Here is a 23597-nt window from a genome sequence, read left to right as displayed (position 1 = left end):
CAAGTACCTTCCCATCACCTCCTAGCTGGACCTCGGGCAGGTCACTCTTGCTCTCTCAGCTTTGGCTTTCACAGCTATCTAAGTGGTTTTTGAAGCAATAAATGTGAATACACTTTGAGCTCTGAAGTACACTATCTCTATGAAGCCTTCTCATTAGAGTGAACTACAGCCAGGACTCAGGACAGCTCCACCATGAGCAGAGTACCCAGGAGCCCTCCCTGTCTACATGGGTTGATCCATGGTTCTGACTATTGCCTTAGTCTCAGTGAAGAGGAATGAAGATTATTCCTAGGGATGCTATAATCAGAGACCCAGTCACAGAGGTGATGGGTATGTTTAACTGAAGGCTTGGGGGACATCTGGTGCCCAATCCCCAGCTCTGCCATTGACTCTGACCATGTCACTTCACCTTGCTGGGCCTCAGTTCCTTCAACTCCACTATAAGGACAGGGGATCCCAGCATTTGATGGGTGTGGTATCTTATCCAAGTCAGTGCATAGGGTGTGGAGTATATGATTTAAGAACCATACACTTTATCTTTGGGATGCATTAATTTGGTGGGGTACCTGGGTGGCTCAGTCGGTTAAGCAACCAACTTCAGTTCAGGTCATGATCTCACAGTTTGTGAGTTTGGGCCCTGCGTCAGGCTCTGCACTGACAGCTCAGATCCTGGAGCCTGCTTCAGATTCTCTCTCCCTCTGTCTGCCCCTCCCCTGTATGTGCTCTCTCTTTCTCAATAATAAATAAGTAAACAATAAAAATTAAAATTATTTGGTAAAGGGGGGTGGGAGCAGATGTATCAGATTTTCTTTAGTAACAATTTTAAGTAGTATTAAAAAAACTGAATTCATTGATTAGCTCCTCCCAGTGTGGTGTGTGAGGGCTGGTGGGTGGAAGGATGGTCCCTCAGGAGCTGCAAAGCTAGTTGGGAGGGCCATAGGGGCGGGGAGAGGAGTCTGGGTAGAGAGGAAAACCTGGCCTTGGATGAGTGGCCAAGCAGATGCTTGCAAGCTGACCACCAAGACTGGATTTTAGTCTAAATATAAGAGAAAAACATACCTCCTGGTTTTAGATCCAGGATTGTTTTTCCCCTTAAACTCCTCCCAAAGTTTAGCCAATTGTAGTTCAGTGAAATCTCCCAGCCTGGTCAGCTTCTCTCTCTGAAAGGAATATACAAATATCTGAAAGGGAAAGCCCTGAAGCAGGCTGCCTTACCTTGAATACCTTGAAGTTTAGCGGAAATTTATTGTCTTTTGCCTTTAAGTTTTGTGGCATGATGTTGAAGGACATGATGACACTGTTGTCTTCCATGCTCTCCGGCACAGAGAAGATATACTGCGTGTCCCTCAGAAGTCCTTCTGCACAAGAAAGAGCTGTCACTAGAGCTCAGCTCAGTTCCTACAACTCCCAGATGGGGCCATGTTGGTTCAGAAAGCTCTGGTGGGTTGTACTAGACACTCTGGATCTGGAGACTAAGGCGCAGGCACCAGGCCTCACAGTTACTACTTATAGCACAATCTTCTTTGTTTTGTGAGCCTCTGTCTCTTCCTCTTAAAAATAAGAAGGGGAAGAATATTCCCCACTTGGTGAAAATGCTTCTTAAACTATAAAGTTGGGGGCTATTTTTAATAATGATAAGTGGAATTTCAGCATCCTCAGGTATGTATGAGCTTATACATTGGTTATAACCATCAGTGCCTAGAAATGATGTCAGTCTGCAAGCACCAGTGGAGACAGTGGAAAATAGGCAGAGAGATAGCAAGTCCTAGCACTGCACCACCCAAGTGTGCTCCTCAGAGCCAGGCCAGGACACAGAAGGACGGTGAGAACCTTTAGATTCAGATACATGGAAGAATGAGAAGTGAAGATAGAGCTGAATAAATACACATCAGCAGATTCGGGTCACAACCGGGAAGCTCTGAGATGAGAACGTGGAGATACAGAGGCTTCCTGTGAGGGTTGGACAACATGACACATTCAAGTGTACTTAGCAGTGCAGGGCAGGTGCTCATGCGCTGGCTCCCTTCTCTCTTTCCCTTGCAAAGAGTCACTAAGAATAGCCCCAATATATTACTTTGGCTAGTTCATTGCACTACATGCAGGGAAGGAGACTTTGGCCCCACAGTCAGATAGATGAGGCTCTAGAGGTGAATGAGTAAATTTGCTGCCCAAGTATGACTTCAGAATTTCTTAGAGTCCATCCGTGACCACCAGAAGTGTGAAGATCCTGGAGGTTGAAAAGAGGGGCACCCTGGGGTCATTCAAGCAAACCAGTCTCAACAGGTAGGTGCCGGGGAGAGGGAATGTCTCTTATGTAGGTGCAAACACACCGACATGCACACTCACATACATGCAGACTTGTATATGGAGATTCTCGTATCGAGGATGTGTAAGCATGCTCATGTTCAGGTTTAGAGGAAGCTATTTCACTCATCTGTGCTGCAAATGGGGAGCAGGAGGTGGGCAGCGAGAATATGTGATCCTCCCAAGGTCACACTCAACAAGACTCATCTCAGTGGAGCCCAAAGACAGGTTCTGAGGTGCCCACCTCTGGGATCTCAGTACGCTGCTGCAGGATGAACCAACCAACATGGGGCAGGATTATTCTCCCTTATGTTTGGATGGTGCTTCATGGGGCAAAGTGATGGTTTAACCCAGGCCCTGACTTTTGCCCAGTGTTGTTTCTATAGCTCCCCACCACCTTGGGTAGTGACTAAAGAGCAGTCAGTCTGTTTTCCTGGAAGGCAGGTGAGAGTCAGTAGAACAGTAGGAGAGCATGAGAGGGCAGGGGAGGCACACCTGAGATTCTCCCACCCAGACTACCAGCAATTGTTTCCCTTAGAAAAGCACAGCTGTCCCTTTAGGATCACAGATTCCTTTCCTTTCAAGTTCAGGCTGATGGTCCAGAATCAAAAGCCACTGAGACATGAAGCTAGCACAGGGCTAGGGCTGGCAGCTTCCATCTGGCAGAATCATTACCAATGTCATCATTACCTGTGGTGTTTCCTGGAACTGCACGATTCCTAAACATCATTTGGGACCATCTTTCAGGAGGCAAGTTTCCACGGTTTAGACTGACTGGAAATTGGTTACATATGTACAGGCAGGAAAAGTTGTCTTGGAAATCTCGACGTGACATCCTGTTATAAACAGATACACATCATTTCACTGGTTTTGTCTCTAGGGTGGGGGTTCTCATCTCCCCACTGTACCATTGTCAGTTCTAGTCTCCATGGACTTAACACTGTCCTATCCAAAGACCAGAGCCTCATTCTGGCTCATTCACTGTCAAGTACCCTTCTGTTCCCTCCAGGGGTTGAGAAGATAGGACAGAATAAAATTCTGAGTCCTGCATGTCCCTCTCATGGCCAGAAGGATGGCTCTTTTCTCTCTGTGCTCTGGGTCCTACACATTAAGAAAATTGCCTTTCCCTTGGTTCCTTTGCCAAATTCATTGAGTCAAAATAAAATGGGCTCAACACCTAAACGCACCACCCCATACTGTGATTACAGTGGAGATATTGGAAATATTTTTTCCTTTCTAATTAACATTTGTCTCTCTGCTTCTTAATTACTTAGACTCAGCCTCCTCTTCACAAATGCTAAATTTCATTTAAATATGTTATTAAGTAAACCACACAATCTCTCAGGAAAATGTCCATATTATCCTTTAAGATGTGAACACGTGGTAGAGGATAGGTTCTTAAAATACCTAGTCCTACATAGGTGCTGGGTGAGGACATGGATGTCTCACTCAGAACTCTAGAGTCAGGGCTTGGAGATTAATACTGAATTGCTCTTTTGGAAGACTCTGGAGCTCCAGGGTGAGACTGTAGGTCCTAATGAGATGGCACAGAAGAAGCAGACATGATAACCAGGCATCCTGGTTTTCAGGAAACTGTGGATTTCAAAGGTTTGGTGTCAATATTCCCTTTTACCATCAATATTTCCTGAAAGTTCCAATATTTCAGAACTGAAATACCTTTCACCCAAAGAGAAAGCACACAAATAATTTCCCATCCAAAGCTTTCATGTCTTTGTGGAAAAAACAGTCTCCTTCTACATAGGTCTCTGCAAAGCTAATCTCTAGTCTCACAAAAGTGTAGGGAAAGGGGGAGGGATTGAGGGTGTGGCCAAGAGTCAAAGATTTAAACTATAACTTTAAACAAAAAATACCAAAACTCGCCATCGTCCTTATTCTCATACAGCAGTCTTTTCCATTGGCCATGGATTTCTTGCCATTCTGGCGACCTGCGCACATGGAGACAGACCACAGAGTGACATCCTCCAAAGCATTTCATCTCAGCAAAACATGCTCCAGCAGAAGCCCTGTCCTCCATTCATTCTGGGCATGCAGGTGGAGGGGTCATTCTACCTAGTGACAGGATTCAGTCATTCTCTGTATGCTGGTGGCTTCCAAATTGTCCCCAAGCATGATCCTTTTTCCTGAGTGTTAGATAGATACATGCTATGGGCCAAGGCACATCTCCACCAGAGCCCACAGTGATCTGGAAACCAAACTATCCCAAAACACACTGGACCTCTGTCTCCTCCCAATGCCCAAGTGGGAACTCGAGAAGCCATTTCCTCGTGCCCTCCACATCCGAGCAATCACCAGATAGTGACAATTTATGATTGTACTTCTGAAACCCCACTCACACCCATCCACTTACTTCCCTCCCTCCTGCTGCCTTCCTAGTTTAGAAGCCCTCATCTCCTTGTTGGACTTTCCACCTCCCTCTCCATTCTGCCATTAAAATGATCTTTCTAGAACAGAAATCAGATTCTGCCATCTTCTTGCTTAAAACACCTTTTCCTCTCAGATGAGGTTCAAGCTCTCAGATCAGAACCTTGGCCTCTGCCTACTTCTTCAGCTCTACCTGAGCAGCTCCCTACTTCCCTACAGACCCCACCCTTGCATTCTATACCCAAAACATGTTCTCATCCCTTTAGAAATAACTGTCCTGCCCCCACCCTGGCCTTCACTATGAGGCTCCCTCTGCCTGGGAGACTCCTCATTTGTTCAGTCCTTTAACCCAAGGCCACTCCTCTGTCCTCCTAAAAGGCAGCTCTGCTGGGAACCCTAATTGTCCCCTTGTGGTGTCTCCACTTCACCTCCAGGGTCAGTGTCCCTCCTTGGAACCCACACAGCAGCCTTTACCACTCCTGTCTCAGGACTTAGTGCTCTGTGTTTCCAGTGCTTGTGTATTTCTCACTGTCCCTCACTGGACTCCGAGTTCCAGGACCCCAATGAGCCACTGTCACTATTACCTGATCACAAGGGTTGGCAAAGGCCTTGGCCCACAGGCATGTAGTTTTCTGCTTGCTTAATATAGTTGTCCTGTTCACTGGGATCATGTATTCCAGAAGCTAGTCCTAGGGTCTGTGGGGAAGGAGAAGGCCCTCACAGGCAGAAGGGAGCAGCTATCCCTTCCTTAGCCCCCTCCTTGTGGTAGAGACATGCACATAAGCAACAGGCCCCAGAGGCACAAACATATAATGGATTTATCTCTAGGAGTGGCTTGCACCGAGGGCCTGGGTCAGCTCTGTGCTGGGAAAGCAAGGCAGGGACCACTACTCAGGCTTTGGGCTTTTGGGCCGAGCCAGTCAGACGTGTTATTGTAAAATAGCAATTTTATAATTAAGTGATGATTTCATTTTCTGCAGTGTGTAAGGGAAAATAAATGTAGTATAAATCAATATACTATCAATTCACGCAAGTTTGCCTTTAAGTGTGTGCATCTGAAATTTCAATTATGGCGGAGATTAGACCACCTGGCTCTTTCTATCCATCTCCACTCCTTAAAAAGTACGGGGGAAATCAACCACCTGCATGGAGACGTGGTGATGCGGTCCTGTTGCCTTTCTCCCGCCCTGTTTCTGGTGGGAGATGGTGAGCCTAAGCATAGCCTGGTGTGTGATCCTTCAGTTAGTGTGGCCAGGTGCACTTCCCATTCCCTGCTCTGTACACGTCTCTCTTGCGGAAAGGCCTTTACAAATCCTGTGCCTGTAGCGCATAAATCCAAATTTCTAAGGTGGCATTGGGCTCTCTGGCCCCAGCCCCCAGTACTTCTTTTCCAGGTTCCTCTGCCACAGTTTGTCGGCCCCAAACACACTGTAAGTGATCCCGGCTTGGCACAGAGATCTACATTCCCTTCCTTCCTGGTGATCTCTTCCCAGGTGAGTCATACTTTTTTTTTTCCTGCTTGAGCTCAAGTTCGACTCTATCTGTGAAGATTGCCCAGAACATACCAGCCCAGGGAAAGCTTCTATTCCCTAATCTCTGGTGCTTTTGCTGCTTTCACCACTCATGTGATATTTAGCATAAGGGATGTGGGCAAATTATCAACTCAGTTACATCTGTTGCCTCTTCTCCTACANGGGGGGGGGGGGGGGCTTGCTTCTCTTCAACTCCAACAGACAACCCAGAATCAGGAATTCTACTAATCACAACACCCCTGGGCCATATCGGCAGCTTGGGTTAATGACTGAGAAGAACTGGCAAAGGCCAGAGGTTAAGATTTACTTTGGGAGGGGCAAAGGATACCAGAGGGAAAGAGGCAGGAATAGAGGCAAGATCAAAGGAGAAAGGGGAACAGGGAATAAAAACACAACACTCCCCAGTGATTCCTGCTGAAGTTCACCCCCTTCTGTGGAGGGGGTTCAGCGGCCCTGTCCTCTCTCCAGGAGGCATCAGAAACCCACCAGGTTCATTCTGTCAATCCATGTTGCTTATTTCCTCCCTCTCGCCTGCCCCTGCTTTACTACCCTCCACCCCAATGGACATTCATCTTATGTTTGCCTTTTGCCCACGTGAGCAAGCACATGCCAGCTGTTGGGGCTCAAGGAGGATCAGAGTGGCCCCTGCCATAGCCAGCCTGTGGCATCATGCCTGGCTCTGGGCAGCCAAGAAGCAGGGAAGGGACAGTAGCCAAACTTGTGTTTGCCTTCCAGAACACACTTCTCACTGTATTGATTTTTACTGCTCATTAGGTCCTGTTCACCTGTTTGTCTGAATGCTTTCCATTTCCTTTTAAGTCTCCCTCTCTTTCCCACCATCTCCCTTCCCCTTGCCCCTTGTCGGCTGCCAGGGGAGCAGGTAAACTGTCACTGGGTAACCGATCACTGGCCCTCCCGGCACTGCCATCTTATTCTTAATCAGCAAGGAGGTGGGGACCAGGGATCGGTCTTCCTGGCAGCTGGGAAATGCTAGCCTAGCTCCAGGGAACAACTGGCCACAGAGCTGGTCCCCACTGGCCAGCCAGGTCAAGAGAGAAGCTGCCTGGGACAGAGCCAACAGGCATCTGACACCTATTTCCATTCACTTCTATGAGCAAGGTGTGAGTCCAGACACCACGTGGGAGTCCAGGTCAGTAGGGAGGATGACAGCCCAGGTGGCATATCTTCAGCTCTCCAACTACCCTCAAAATGAAGTCTTTTCCTGATGGTGTCATCAGGATCAGAATTCCAGGAGATTCCTTTATGGGATGAGACTTTTCCTCTCTATCTCTCTCTGCCAAGTAGAACTTGGCTTCTTTCCTACTCCCTCTTCAACCCTTAAAAAAAAAAAAACCTACCTTAATTCTGGGTATGTGGGTTCACAGCACTGAAATGTAGCCTTCTAGGGGATAGATACTGGGTCTTATCATCTGTACATTTCCCACAGTACCACCTAACACAGTGCACTTAGTGCAGAGAACATACAGTCAGTGTCTAATAGATGTCTGGTGAATGGCATCATGGGAACATGAATTGGGCTAACGGCCGCACACAGGTGTGAGATCCACAGCAGGTGAGACAGAGGCCACCCTTCAGGGGCAGGGTGTTCTCTGCACACCAGGTCTTCTGAAAGGGTAGAAAGAGGTTTTCAGAAGCCATACCCATCCCCCCAGCACCCTCTCCATTCTGTTTTGCCCCAGGGGTTCCACAGGCGGATAAGATCCTCCCAGCTCCTCCGGTACTGAATCTGCAAAGAACAGAAAAAGAAACTGTCAGTGCTCTCCAGCAAAAGTCAGCAGAAAGAGGGGATATGAATGCAGCTGCTTTTTACCTCCAAGAACTAATTTAACTTCTGACCTCATTTGGCTGCAGCCAGAAAAAAAAATTGAAAGGAAAAAACAAATCAATGTGTCTCTGCTGCCTGCATGGGGTTGGAATGAGGGAGGGGAAAATGGACCGCTCTCTGTTCAGCACCTCGAAGGGTGGGCACAGCCTCATCATTCCGTGCCAGTGCCTCCTGGAATGTGGGCTGAGACATCACAGCAGGTAAACAGTGTGTGGTGTTCCTGTGGGCTGCCAAGGGGACATCTTGACAAGTCCCCGGCCTCCTGCAAGCCCTGTCCCCACCGGCATCTCCATTCCACAGACATGGCTGCCTTCCCTTCCCACAGCTATGGGGAGCTGTGTCGGGGTCCCCATGGTGCAGCCCTGAGCAAGGACATGGAGGCTGAATTGAACAGGAGTGGGATGGCCTGGGGGTCAGGAGAGCCCCTCATAGCCCTTCTCAACCTGCACCCCAGCACTGCCCCAGACTCCCATCACCTAGCCTCTGCCCACAAGCAGATGCCTCAAAAGGCTGGATTTCTCTTCCTCCCCCAGGCACCTCATCACCAGCTCCCAGAATCAGAGGCTGGCACATTTGCTCCTTTGAGGCCACAGAGGCCAGAAGGAAGGACTGTTGACAAGTTACAACAGAACCAGAGCAATCACAACCCTTTGACCCTCCATTCCCAGATCCAGAAGCCCTCGGCCTGGTGGGAGGAATTGAAGCATTGTTGTGCTGTGGCTGTGACACTGATCTGTGCTAAGGTCATTTGTGGAGGCCAAGGCCTACAGGGGTGAGGGGAGGACCTCACTTGCTCAGTGGCTGCAGGTCAGAGGCGACGGAGAAAACCTGAGTGCAATATCACCATATAGAAAAGAAACCTGTGTGTGGAGACAGGCTGGGAGCCAGGCACCGGCTGGGCGCATCACATCCTTTATCCCCCACCCTCACCCCTGCAGTAGATGTTTATAGAACCCTTGTCTTGCATGGGAGGAAACTGAACACCAGAGAGGTTAAGCAACTTTCTCCAGGCCACAGAGTAAGTAGCAGAAGAATTCTCATCCCAGCCACTGTCAGTCTCCTAAGCTCAGGCTCTTGATTTGGGGATGGGAGTGGATAAGGGCTTAAGCTCTCCAGGGACAGCCTACTCTCTGGTGTGGCCACAACCCTGACCTCGCATCTCAGCCCTAGGCCACCTGGCCACAGCCCACGTCAGTCATCACCAGCAGGGCAGTGCCATGAAGGAACAGCACAGTGAGACAAGGGCCAAAGAACTTGGCATGGAGAAGGTTCTTTTCCATCTACTTCTATCTGGCTGGCACTCTAGGGGAAGGTGCTTTGGCTTTTAATGCTACATGGGAGAGGGGAGGCTCCCGGCACATGCCTGGGTTTCCCACCCCTATCTGCCCCACCCCTGGGCACTCCGGGCCTTGCACACAGTAGATATATTAACTGACAGTGCCTGATGGAGCAAGGGCATGAGAAATGGTTGCCTGGTGGTCCAGAAATCTTAATGAGCCACCCTCAGTGCCTAACATAGTCAGAGCTCAGTTGGGCACAGGGGAGACGAACGGCCAGCAAGTGGAAGGAGCCGCAAGCAGGGCTAAATGAGGCATGCAGATAAACACTCACCCCCTTGCCCAGGGGAGGCAGCGCTGAGCTAGGTGCATAATAAAATATGCCAATTTCATTTATCTTCCTGTCTGTGTCCCGCCCGGAGGAGGATGAATAGATTAAAAAACATGCTGCATTTATGGGCTGGTTTAATCTTAGCACTCGTGGTCAGTTATAACCTCCTCTTTCTGGAGGAGAAATCTTTAACCAAGTCAAGTTCCTGGGTCTTGGCAGGGAGGCTCAGGAGTCACACTCAAGGCCAAGGTCACAATCGCCTCTGAGAACGAACACTTGTTTCACTCTCATGGCTACTCACTATACCCATGGTCCTGGTTAGCTCCCTCAGAAAGGGTACCCCTGGGCAAGAGGTGACTCACATTATTTAGTCTCATATGTATTCTCTTAAATGCTAGTTCTGCAGGCTGTTAATAATTCTTCTAAAAAGTGGTTTCATGATTAGTGGAAGATTAAGACCAAGCTGTACCTGTATCTCAGTACTGGCCTTTTCAGAGGCTTTAACATGCTAATGTCCATTGTGAATCTCCAAGAAGGGATTATAGTGAGCAGCATTTTCCAAGTGTATTTGGAAAGCTGCTTTAATGGAGGATCTCACCAGGCAGGACTCCTTATAGCACATGCTGGGAAGTGTCAGCAGGCCCCAAGTGGCAGGAGAGGCAGGAAGTGACCACCTATGACATGCAGTTTTGACGGCCAACATTATAGGAAAGGTGTCCTATTTAGACCACTCACCGTGTTATAAGAACAACTCATAGTGTGTGCTGTGGGGGAAGCAAACGTTCAGACAATGAGTAGATTCATCAGGAGCCCAAACCCTGACTCCTGTATTCACCTGTATGGCCTTGACCCTAGGTGTTCACATGATCGCTCTATAACCTGGTAGTCACTGTTATCCCCATGCCCAGCCTCTGTGGGGATGCACATTCCACAGCCATCTGGACCTCCTAATTCACAAGCCCCTTCTCCCCTGTGTTGAGAGGAGAGGCAAAGATCATCTCTATGTATAAAGAGCCTTTTCCAGGAGCGGCAGAGACAGCAGGCAGGTCCCATGGCCCCTTCATTCCATGCCCAGCACAGACATCATTCTTCGATCACAGCCTTTTCACCAAATCTGGAAGTGGCACCAAAGTCTTGCTCACACATAATCCAAGCAGCATTGCCAATGGATCAAGGTTGGCCCACAAGAAGACCGATTTGCTATCCCTAGCCTAGACTTTCCACACCTGGGGCTAGGAGTCATGGCAAGCAGAGTATCTGTATGCAGCCTGGTGTGACGATGGTACTGGGGGCCCCCACTGAGAAATCTGAGATGGGCTTGGGAGAATCCAGGGGAGGAGAACCTGGGGCTGCTGCGTCTAGGATCTCTCCTGGCTGAGGTTAATCAAGACAACCTCCTCTTTGCTGGTGGGAAATGTATTTTGAGCTCTTCGTATAAGTTCTATGACGGAGGTGGAGGCTCAGTGATGTCATCTTCACAGACTAAAGACATGCATTCACTCACTCATGCAAGTGTACTGATCCATTAATCCAACGAGCATTTATTAGGTACCTCCCGTCTCCCAGGTGCTGTGCAGGGGGAGCATTTCGCTATGGATGTCCTTAAGGAGAAGAGAGTAAGGCAGAAGATACTACTTATTTTGTGGAACATTTATGAAAACACAAAATGATGGAGCGACTGGCCTTAGGTCATGGGACAGGAGGCGGATTGATACAAGGAGAAAGAAGGCAACTGTTAGAAAGAATGCCAGAAACAGGACCTGACACCTTACCTTTTGTGGCTCATAAATACCTGTGAAAAATGTACCCTGGAGCTTGGAAAACATTACTAGGCTTCACGAGGTGCGGGAAATACAGAGATGGGGAACGTGTGTGGGAAATCAGCACGAGGCCAGAAAGCACTGTGACCACACAGCTGTGTGATAAGCACAGAGGAACTGAGGGGACATGGTGTCTAGGCCCAGCCATTTCAAGTAGCTGTGTTAACCCTGACCTTCTCCTCTCAGACCTCAGCTTCTCAATTATAAATGGAGGAAGCTGGACTTGAGTAGTGTTTTTCAGACCAAATGATTCTGCACACAGCAATCACATACACTTTTGTCCACCCCTGTATCAATTGTCCACCCCAGTTCCTGCATCAATGGGCAGCACTGTCCTCCTATAGCTGCCGCGGCCCCCTTCCTTGGGAATAAAGTCTAGCTGGGCATATGGCAGCCTCACTAGAGGGTATGTTTCCCAGACTCCCTTGGGTCTTGGTGTGGCACTTGGTTGAGTTCGGACTAATGGGATCTGAGAGGAAATGGTGTGTGTGTGTTCTCTGATGCGTGTCTTCTATATGGATATATGTGTCCCCTGGCCTTTCTTTCTTTCCCTGGCTGGGAGATGAGGGACTTGGAGCAGCTGCCCTGGGCTCACAGGTAGAGGCCCCATGTTGCAGGTGACAGAGCCACCTATCAGCTCTGGATTTGCCCACTTACCTGAGAGAGAAATGAACTGTATCTTGTTTGAGCCCCTGTATTTTGGAGTGTTTGCAGTAGATGTTTAGTCGGTACATAACAAATAAAACCCTTTCAGGGCAAAACTTGCCACAGTCAATTGGGTGGCTCATTCTGCTTTCTTTTCAGGCTAATCCCACAGTCCAGCTAGACACTCAGCCTGCCTGAGATCAGTTCAAGAATGGCAAGATCATAGGTAGGCATCTGGGGATGAAGATACTGGGTACCAAAATTTCTGGATGAATGGAAGGAATATTGAGGCTGTCCATGTTGAGCTTGCTGAAGGCATGTGATGCTGACCCTTGTTTAGAGGAGCAAGAAAACTGGGCTCAGCCCACGGTACCCTTACCCGCTCAGCTCCAGTCACTGTGTAGGCATGCTGACTCACCAGCCCATTCTCCATTCTCCTGGCCTCACCTGTCGGCTTCAAAGGAGGAAAGCAGACCAAGCATTAAGCATTCACAGGCTCTTCAGAAAAACAGAAAAGCACAATTCAATCAGCAGCTAAGCTGTGCCGGGATGAAAAGCATCCCACTGACTCACACTGGAATGGCATATGTTCTTGGAACTCTTTTCTAGAGAGTCAGAGTTTGAAGGCTGCTGGGTGGCATTTCATACCTTAGGAGACTGCCCCATTACTGATAGAACCCCACTGAGTCCTGAGGCTGACCCGGATTGCCTGCCTCTCCAATCACTGGTCATCAATGACACAGAGCACAAAACATGTCTATGGGGCATTTTGTGGGAACCGGGAATACCCACCAGCCCCATGCTATGGATAATTGGAGTGTAAAGTGCATATTAGTTTTGAGGTAGCATTTCAGATTAGGTGTGCTGGACTAAAAGCTCACGTGATTACAAGGCAAAGGAAACATCCTCATGGATAGGGGGCTGGCTGTCTCAGAATAGACTTCAAAATAATTTGGAGGGTCATCCACGCTTTTCATAAATGAGACACACTGACCTTGGGATACCGCCTTTGGAACCAGTGTGAATCAAAAGAGTGGCCAGTCACTCCAGACCCTGCTATCCCTGGTCACATTAAAGTACTAGATAAAGGCTTTGGAGTCAGGCAGCAGTATCTGAATGCTGCTCAGCCACTTGCTGGCTATGTGACGGTGAGCATTTTACTTAGTTTCTCTGAGGCCATTTTACTCTTCTGTAAGTGAATTCTGCAACCTTTCTCTCAGAGGGAGGGCCTGCTGTGAGGATTCAATCAAACAACCCCAGTGAAACATGGCCTCCTTGCTCTGTGACATCTGCCTGGCCATGCCCCTGACTGGTTGAATGGGTTGGTGGCTAGACATCCCTGGGTGAGGAAAGGCTCTACCCAGTCTAAGGAGTCTACTCACTGAGGCCGGGGTGCCACAGGTCATCAGGGAGCCTGTCTTGGCTGCTGTCTTCACCATCATTACCAGGTCAGAAGGAAAGGAGTGCAGGTCGATGCCAGTGACCACCCCTCCTGTGAGGTCCACCAGGGCATCAGGAAGGAAGCCGTAGTGCAAGTTGAGATAGGATCCATGAAACCTAGGAGGAGGACAGTCACAACCACCCCTGTAGTGCCTTTGGTGAGATGCCCCAGACAGAGAGATTGCCCACCTGACATATGCATATTGCCCAGAGGACTACCTGATCTGTGCCTGGACTATAGCCACTTGCCTTCCATTTACCAAGATGGCATTTCCAGCAAAGCGCCACTGTCCTTCCCCTGCTTGGCCAGGGTTGGGCAGCCTCACAAGCAGCAGTGTTGTGCAGAGGTCAGAAGTGCAAGGCTGGAGCCACAGGGGAGAGGCTGAATCCCAACGTTTCCATATATTTAGCTGCTTAATCTTGGACAAGTTACTTAACCTGGTATATGGCAAGCCCTCAGTAAACACTGGATATTCTGGTGATAAATGTCCACTGTTTCCTGTTCAGTTTAATGACAGTGCTAAGTACTCATGTGAGGGGTACCATGCTAAGGATGGGCTGTTCAAAGATGGGCAACCCCCTGTCCCTGCCCTCTAAGAGCTCAACCAATGACCCCAATGCCTGCTGTGGCCACATGTAGTCTCTGTTCTCATGCAGTACAAAGCATGGTACAGAATTCCTACTCTTAGGACTAACCCACTTGTTTCAGGATCATCAGGGATGTTAGTCGACTTGAGTGAAGGTAACACAGGTGAGGATGCATCCTACATAACATGACCTCAAAGCAAGGCATGTGGAAGCCTCATATGTGTTAGTCAAATGCAAAGCCTGCCTTTAATAATGGTCATGCCTAGTTGGGGCAGAATGCCCAACTCTTGATTCTCCACATGTATTCTGGCTCATGTCCTAGATTAGGAGGGGCTTTGCTGAGGGTACTGGAAGTTAACAAAGACTGGGGTTCTGGAACCTATTCTAGAGCCCACCTGCATGACCTCCCACACTGCAACAGCCCCTTTTTGATGATGTCCTCAAGGGCCCTCTCTGGCTTTAAACAGGGCTGCACCAGAGCCATTCCAGAAAAGCAGCCCAGGCCCTGTCTTGGTACATCGGCCCACCGCTTCAGTGTCTATGAGCCTCCTCTGATGTCTTACACTCACACCACCCTACAGTTGCCACAGAGATGCCCAATGCATGGGGAAGGCCAGCCACCCCTCTCTCACTGTCTCTCCACAATGCCCACAGAGCCTGTCTCAGCAGCAGCTGGGTATTTTGATGAGGAGCTATCTCTTTGCTTCACAAACATGAGCTCATGAAGCCTGCTGATGGTTCAGGAACATGGCACTATTCTTAGCCCCCTTTGCTGACAAGAAACAGAAAGGGAAGAAAGATACAGAGAACTGTGTTCACCACACCTGTCACTACACCTTGTCACCTGAGCCCAGGAATTCTGAGCACGTCTTTTTCTCATCTCTGTGCTTCAGCCTCATTTGGGGGAAGTCTCTATCTGCCCAGCAATGCTAGGTGAGAGGGATGAATTCAGACATTTAAATCAGAACCAGAAAGGATGTTGAGATGCTATGACTCTTAATTGCCCAGATTCCATACAGGATGATATATAGCCTATCAGATCTTGTTCCACAATCGCCTATTTTATGACTTCTGGGGAAAAAACCTTGCCAATGTAGATCTGACGGACTCAACTGACTCATTTCCAGACTCCCCAGTTGCAAGAAGAGTTGAGAGTTTGGAGTGCATGTGTTCATTGGCCTACATTCTTGGGGGAAAGGAAGGTCATCTCCACCTGGATCGATGCATTCTCCATGTTTGTGCTGCGGTCACTGTGTGGCAGACACTGAGTCCCAAAGAAGCAAAGAGACAAATCTTTTTTCTATAGAACTGACAGCATCAAGGGATGATGGAAAAGCACATGACCAGGGGAACAGTTGACCTTGGGATGCTCATTTCAGTGTTCTGAGCTTCAGTTTCCTCATCCTTCAAAGAAGGAGGTAGGGCTCGAGGCTGACAGAAGTCCCTTCCAGCTCAGATAGCTCAAATTCTATTGTGCTCACTCCTGCATTCAATGATTTCCTTCTTTGGATGGAGAGGAAAGCTTTTAAACAGCTTACTAGTTTGAAACATTTTATCCTCCACTAGATTTCTTTAGGCAGTGGATGTGGATTCTGGGTCCACTTTCCCATTTTCTTTTCAAGCTGAATGATTGCTTTAGGTCGACTGTTAACAAAATGGGGTCAAAGTCATCATTTCATTCCATAAGGTTTCTAATTCTCCAAGTGAACTGGCATGCTCCCTTTTTCACATAAGGGAAGAACAAAACCCTGAAGTGGCGAGGGCTGAATCCATACTGGAAAGAAATGGCAGTGTTTGTGTAAGTCGCTTAGAAGCGAATTAACCTCCCCAAACATATGGATTGGTTCAACAACCTTGGATGTTATCTGGGATTCATTCTCAAATGCTAATGAACAGCTCTTCTTGACACTGGAAATGAGCAACAGCTTTAGTTTTTCACAAGTAGGCTTGACAGAAAGAATGTAAAAAAAAAAAATAGCTCTCAAGATTCATGGCTGACAGATTGTAACCTCCAGAAGGACAGGGACTGGGGCAGTCTGTGGGGTTGCTGGCACCCTTGTGGCTCAGGACTGGACTCAGCAGGGTCTTCAGGCTTACTCAATGATATCTCTGGGTCAAATAACTGAAAACCCTAGCAGATTCCAGCTAGTGACTACTATCACAACACTCTTTGGAGTCTTGGCTTCCCAATCTGTAAAATGTGGTGGGTCACAATGATCTTTGGGGAACCTGATTCTGTGACACTACACTAATTCATTTGCTCTTGAAAGTGATGGTCCTTTTGTCCCTTAGCATTGATTTCTAGCTCTGATGTGTCCTTCACCTGTGTAGGTCTCTATGACAGTGACCTCTTCCACACAACACACAGTTTTGCTCACACCTACTGAAGCCAGTCTCAGAGTGTTTATCCTGGCTCCAAGCACAGTGCCTAGCCTATGGTTAAATGCTCAATAAAAATTTTCTGAATAGATGCTAGTCAAAGAGGTTAAATAAAACATATGAATTGGGGTGTTTGTAAGTTCTTGAATTTGTTAACACTAGAAGGTAGTCTTCGAATCATGGTTCTTGGGCCGTATCTATGTGTGGGGACACCTGCCCTGTCACCACACATAGATACAATCTCAAAGTAGCCACACCAGGCCCCCAACTGCCCAACCCCTTTGAACTGTCCTTCCCCTAGGTCTTTGCTTGAATCCTTCCTATGGTTGGAAATAACTCTCCATCATATCTATATCCCCCTTCTCCTTGCTGAAATTCTACCCATCCTTCAAGACCTCATTCAATGCCATGTCTTCTATACAGCCTAAGCCTGACTCTCTCTGAGTCAGAAAATCAAGATTGTTTTCTTTCTCTGTCCTCCCATCAGACTTTGACCATGATATTATATTTTATTTGAGCTCTTATCCCAGCTCTTGCAGTAATGGTGTTGTTAGTACATATCTCTGTCCAGCCCTGCCCTGCCCACTCCTTGCAATGTGCCTCTGGGTTCCTCCCATGGCTCTAACAGAGCCTTACATACAATGATTGTTTATGAAGGATGCCAAGATAGGTGGCAAAGGCTCTGATGCTCCCAGGACATCACTTGCATTCAGCAGAGCTGCGTAAAGTCCTGGGGCCAGCTGCTGTGGAGAATCCGTCGGGGCAAGAAGCTGAGCAGGCAAAGCCAGCATCAAGGCTCTGTGCTGAGGGGTAATCCATCCTTACTTGGCATAAGCTTTCTCCAGCAGGCAGGGCCAAAACTCTTGGTTGTTGTTGCGAGGCTGCACAAAGAGGTATTCCCTGTTCAGGACAGGTAGGCGATCATCAACCACCACTTCAACCCACTGGCCACACTGCCAGAACTGGAAGAGAGATGAGTATATGCCTTAGTAGAGCTGGGAGGAAAGGGAGCTTCTGTAGCCCCAACCCATACCAAACAATAACCACTGTCACCACATGACCTCCTCTATGTAACAGCAAACTCTATCCAGAACAAAATTCCAGCCCAGGTCAGTGGTCAGGAGTCTGGCATGTCAAGTTCACTGGATAGATGAGTCACAGACCAAGTGAGTCAAAGAAAATACACGCTGGGAGGAAAGAGACTTGGGTTTTAGTTTGACTTTGCTACTAACTCTGGCCTCACTTTGGCGGGTCCTTTATGAGCTTCAGACACACAGGAGACTCTCCAGTTATATCTTATGCACAAAAGGGCAATACAGGGAACAGTTGCTGAATAACAAGGAGAATGGTAGATGCAGAGTGTTGTAATGAGGGATAGGAGAGCCTACCAGGGGTTTAAAGGCTTGAAAGAGGAGACAGGGTTTAAACAGGTGGCAAAGGAGGTAAGAAAGGCATCCCAGATGGCAAGGACAGTGTGGGCAAAGGCCCAGAGGCCAAATGATGAAGATTTCTCAGGAGGACTCAGCAGTGAGAGCCTCGCTCTGGCCTTCCTCAGCTCACATGAAGCTGATCCTGCCATCAGAGTAGCAGAAATGAAACTGGCTAGCATTGCTACTGCTAAGGGCACAAATGAACCAGATGTTCTTTTCCAAAACAGACTGCTTTAATCTTCAGTGTTCAACTCTTAATGGTTCACCTGGGGACATGACCAAATGAGGGAAATTCATAACAAAGCCAGCCTTTTGGAGTTTCTTTGTTGATCTCCCCTGTGCTGGATAAACAGCAGGGCTTCCAGCTTCAGGCTTGAGCCCTGATGAAGGCAAGTCTCTGACAGGTGGGCTCAGAGTAAAGCTGGGTGGATGTGATCCGTCATCTGCTTGGCAGTGACACCAAGGAAGCCATCCACATGGCCTTTCCCACAGCTGGATGTCCCAGATGTTGGGCTGTTGCATCCATTTGAGGACACACTTCACAGTAAAGAAGGAGACTGAGACAGAGATGTCAGTGGAGACAAAGCAAAGAAGATGTTTTCATGGTCATTAATAAGCTCAGTGCACTGCAGCTGGTTCTGGCACAGCTGTGGATTTGTGTCCCTACTGCAGTAAAATGTGTAGACAGGTGAGGTTAAGAGCCAACAGGGGTGTTACTAGGAGGGAGGTCATGAAATATGTTTGGCACACCAAAGAAAGCTAGAAGTAGAGTACTGGAAAAAGAGCCTGATCTGGATTTGGGGTTTAACTGGATAGCAAACTATAGTAGACAGTGGTCAGTTAGTGGAACTGTGCTTGAATACTGGTTTTGCCTTTATTTATCTGAGCAGTAGGCATTGGATAAGACACTGATTTCTCTGTCTCAGTTTCCTCATCTGCCAAATTGTGGTAAAGTATTATAGCATCTTTGTTCAGGACCTTGGATAGTACCTGGTGCATCGTAGACTATCCGGAATGAGGGAGTCCTGGCTTGAATGAGCTCTTCTGGTTGGTTCCTCCTTAGAATAAACCTTCACCCCCAATAGTCCCACATGAGTAATGCTATCACACTTGCCCTCCTTATACAAGGGGAACACCAGATAAGATCATCGTTCCCAGAAAGGATGCAAAGTGACATATCAGATAAAGGGCTAGTATCCAAAATCTATAAGGAACTCACCAAACTCCACACCTGAAACACAAACAACCCAGTGAAGAAATGGGCAGAAGAGGGGCGCCTGGGGGGCTTAGTCGGTTAAGCGTCCGACTTTCGCTTAGGTCATGATCTCGCGGTTCGTGGGTTCGAGCCCTGCGTCGGGCTCTGTGCTGACTGCCAGCTCAGAGCCTGGAGCCTGTTTCAGTCTTTGACTCCCTCTCTCTCTGACCCTCCCCTGCTCACGCTGTCTCTCTCTCTCTCTCTACTTGAAATAAATAAAACATTAAAAAAAAAAAGAANGAGAACAAACTGAAGGCTGATGGGGGTGGGGGAGAGGGAAAGGGGAATAATGGGCATGGAGGAGGGCACTTGTTGGGATGAGCACTAGGTGTTATATGGGAAGCAACTTGACAATAAACTATTTTAAAAAAAATAAAAAAGAATGAGACCACTAGTCTGCATTTCCTGGTTCGTCTGTACTTGAGGAAGGCTGGCATCTGAATAGTGTTTGGACCCTCCAAGAAGCATGCTGGTGCTGTTTTGTCAATACCCAAGTGTCTGAGGGAAGTGAGAAGCATTTTGAGCAAAGTAGCCCTATTGCCTGGGCACTGGGCTCTTTCTAGAAAGTAGCGCCAAGCTCAGAGTGATGAGAAGAGAGGTACAGAAGTAAATACCACAGCTGTTTCTGGAGAATTGTGGAATTTTCTCATCATTCAGAAGGGCATAAAGTGTCCTTCCTGTACCTCAGTTTCTCCTAACCACCTGTTACTACCAATACTTGCAGTCTAAGGTGATCTCAGACAGTAAACCTTCCATCATCTAGCTCATTCCTTGGTCAGATCCTTGGACCACCAGGATGAGCATCACCTGGGGACTTGTTAGAAGACCCAGTATGCAATTAGCTGGAATTTAGGAAAAGACTACAAAGTAAAGGAGGACACCCAGAAACAAAGGGAAATTTAGCTGAGCAGAAAAAGGAGGAAAGTCTTCAGAATGAAAGGGCTCACTGAATTCCAGCCAAGATGAATTTCAAAAAGGCACATATCTGGACACACTTCAGAGAAATTTCTGAACACCAGAAGAGAGAGAAAGTATCTCTTATAAACTTGATAGAACATGTTGCACACAAAGCCAAGAGCATAGATTAGCATTGGATTTTTCTTCTGCAACATTAGAAGCTCTAAGACAAAGGAATAATGTTTACAGACTCTTGAGGAAAATAATGTGATCCGGGAATCTCAAACCCAACTGACATATCATTCTTAAGTAAGAGAAAATGAAAAATACTCATGTGATCAGAGGAAATTATTCAAGGAACTACTACCTAATGAGGATGAAATTAGAGGGGGACCTGGGTGGCTCAGTCAGTTATGTATCTGATTTCAGCTCAGGTCATGACCTCGTGGTCAGTGAGTTTGATCCCTACATCAGGCGCTGTGCTGACAGCTCGGAACCTGCAGCCTGCTTTAGATTCTGTGTCTCCCTCTCTCTCTGTTCCTCCCCTGCTCACACACTCTCTCTCTCAAAAATAAAGATTAAAAAAAATAAATTAGAACAAAAATCTTAAGGGGAAAAGAAAGATGAAAGAATGGTGAGCAAGGAGTTTAAAATATGCTTTCATAAGATATGTTTATAGAAATATGGAAGTGAAATTGATAAGGAAAGGGTGAGCAAAGATGTAATAGAAAAATGTAAATAATAGGAAGCCGAATTAGCAATATGAGCATCAGATAAAGAAGAATGCAAAGCCCGATACATTAAATACAACAAAGAGGGATATTGTGTGAGCTTTATTCCAACAAGCAGTTAGCAAGGACATAAACCTTTGGACACCACAGAATATAATAGGAAAAGTTTAAAGCTAGAACATCAGAAAACACAAGAACCCTCCAAGGTATAATTTTGGGAAAGAAATTCAATTCATCTCTTTTAGAATTTGAGAAATCAAGCAGACACAAATTAAGTCAAGATAAAAAGCTAATTGGAGATACAACAATCTGCAAATCAGAAATATTGATTCCATATGTAAAACCTCTGACCACTTGATATTCTTCTCATATATCCATGAAGCATTTGCCAAAATTGTTGTAGACTTGGCCATAAATAAAATTTTAATAATTTCCTAAAATGTAAAGATTCAATGAATATATTCTCTGACCATAGTTTAATAAATCTAATACTCTATAACCAAAACTTAATCAAAATTAAAAGTACATTACTTTAAAATTAATAAAAGACATTTTATATAGAAACCTATAAATACAGAAGATCTCAGAGAAAACTTAAAGTCTTAAAGCTTTCATTATTAAATTAAAAAGACATAAATGTATATAGTTTCAGAAAACAAAAAATAAAATTAACAGAGAAAGTAAGGAATAAAAATAAATTGAAATTATATAGAAAACAAAACTCCAAAAGAAAAATAGAAAGAATAATGAAAATCAAAAGTTGATTTGTTCAAAAGCCAATAAACAGATTGTTTTGATCAAGAAAACTTGGATTAAGAAGAAAGGGAAAAACGAAAACATAGTACAGGGATTGATAAAGTAGATTTAACCATAGATTAGAAGAAATTAAATGAATTTTCAGAGAATCACAGGAGCAACTTTTAGGCAATAAATTTAGTCCTATAGAAGTAAGAGTTGGGGGGCGCCTGGGTGGCTCAGTCGGTTAAGCGTCTGACTTGGGCTCAGGTCATGATCTCACGGTTCGTGGGTTCGAGCCTGCGTCGGGCTCTGTGCTGACTGCCAGCTCAGAACCTAGAGCCTGTTTCAGATTCTGTGTCTCCCTCTCTCTCTGACCCTCCCCTGCTCACTCTCTCTCTCTCACTCTCTCTCTTTCTCTCTCAGAAATAAATAAAACATTAAAAAAAAAAAGAAGAAGAAGAAGAAGTAAGAATTGGTTCCCTTGGCAAAATATAAATTTCAAGAATTAACTCCAGAAGAAATAAGAGACACCATTTTAGTAGCTGTTGAACAAATTGGAAGAGTTAAAGAAATCATGTTGAAAAAAGAAGTAGTACCAGATCTTTTAATTATTGTCTATTTTACTTTCAAAGATCAGATAATCCATGATTAATAACCATTGTTCAAATTATTACAGATCAAGATCTGCAAAATTCAATAGGTTCATTTTAAAAAGCCAGCGTAATTCAAACATGGTAAAAACAATAACTAGAAACTAATTCTACACATGATATAAATGCAAAAATTCTAATAACATTTTTAGCAAATTGAATCCCACAGTGCATTAAAAGAATGGCACAGGAAGAGAAAACATCACTAAAATCAGAAGGCAAGACTTTAGTCCTGTCACTCTTATTCAAAAGTCCAAACTTCTAACTAATGTGACAAGGACAAAGTGCAAAGTGAGTTCTATAAATATTAGAAGTAGTGACAAAATTATCTTTATTTGCAGAGAATATTCATTAACTAAACAATCCAGATTCTACTAAAGGAAAAAAATTGGAACTAATCAAGGAATTGGGTAAGATGGCTAGATACAATTTAGTATTTAGTAAGGAGTGGCTTCCCTCTGGTCAGGAACATCTAGATAGAAATGAGGGGGGTGGTACGTATGGTGGCTCAGTCGGCTGAGCAGTCCAACTTCTGCTCTGGTCATGATCTCATGGTTTGTGAATTCAAGCCCTGCAGCGAGTTCTGTGCTGACAGCTCAGAGCCTGGAACCTGCTTCAGATTCTGTGTCTCCCTCTCTCTCTGGCCTTCCCCCATTCACACTCTGTCTCTCTCTCTCATAAATGAATAAACATTAAAAGAAATGAAATGAGGGGGAAATCTCCTTCACATTAGGTACAAAATTGTAAAATATTTGAGAATACATTTAACAAGAAGGGTGTCACAGCAATATGGAAGCATAGCTATAACATTTTATTGAGGGGCATAAAACTAGTTCTGAATGAATAGAAAGATATACCATGTTTCTGGAAAGGAATAATTAAAATAATAAAAATGTAACATTTTCAAGTAAATACATAAATTTAATGCTACTCCACTCTGCATCACAGTGCCTTTTCTTTTTAATTAGACACAATGCTTTTAAAATTCTCATCACAAAATAACTGTGCAGGAATTACCAAGATATTTTTGAGGGAAGGATAATGAATAACAAAGGAAAACTTACTCTATGAGATGTTACAACTTACTCTGCAGCTGCTGTAATCAAAATGGCAAGATATGGCATAGGAATCAAAGCAGACAAAAGCTCAATGGTATGCAGCGTTCTTGATTAATGACCTTTTTTTTTTTTTGCTAAGTGTTTCTGCCATTTCTTTTTATTTTTTTACATGAAAACATTTAACTCCCATCTCTCCCATGCATTGCCAGACCTTGAGCTCAAACCCTTCCTCAGAGGTACGCAAAGTAATTAACACAGATGTGACTCTTCCATCTGAGTATTCCATGGGAATAT

The 23597-nt window shown here is 46.0% G+C and overlaps 1 protein-coding gene across 1 annotated transcript in view; it reads right to left on the bottom strand.

Moving 5' to 3' along the window:
- The window catches only part of CAPN13 (calpain 13), a 52646-nt gene that overhangs the window by 17143 nt on the left and 11906 nt on the right, over window positions 1–23597 (bottom strand). Inside the window, exons 4-10 of the mRNA XM_077774224.1 lie at window positions 17370–17506; window positions 13520–13694; window positions 12517–12591; window positions 7880–7965; window positions 4176–4250; window positions 2980–3140; window positions 1216–1355 (exon numbers count right to left, since the gene is read on the bottom strand). Coding sequence (XP_077630350.1) covers window positions 1216–1355; window positions 2980–3140; window positions 4176–4250; window positions 7880–7965; window positions 12517–12591; window positions 13520–13694; window positions 17370–17506 — 849 coding nt within the window. The remainder of the gene's footprint in view (window positions 1–1215; window positions 1356–2979; window positions 3141–4175; window positions 4251–7879; window positions 7966–12516; window positions 12592–13519; window positions 13695–17369; window positions 17507–23597) is intronic.

The sequence above is a fragment of the Crocuta crocuta genome, unplaced genomic scaffold (genome assembly GCF_008692635.1).
Source record: "Crocuta crocuta isolate KB4526 unplaced genomic scaffold, BGI_CrCroc_1.0 scaffold246, whole genome shotgun sequence".
NCBI classification, from domain to species: Eukaryota; Metazoa; Chordata; class Mammalia; order Carnivora; family Hyaenidae; genus Crocuta; species Crocuta crocuta.
The sequence above is the reverse complement of the archived record's forward strand: the minus strand, read 5'-3'. Positions and strand labels throughout refer to the sequence as shown.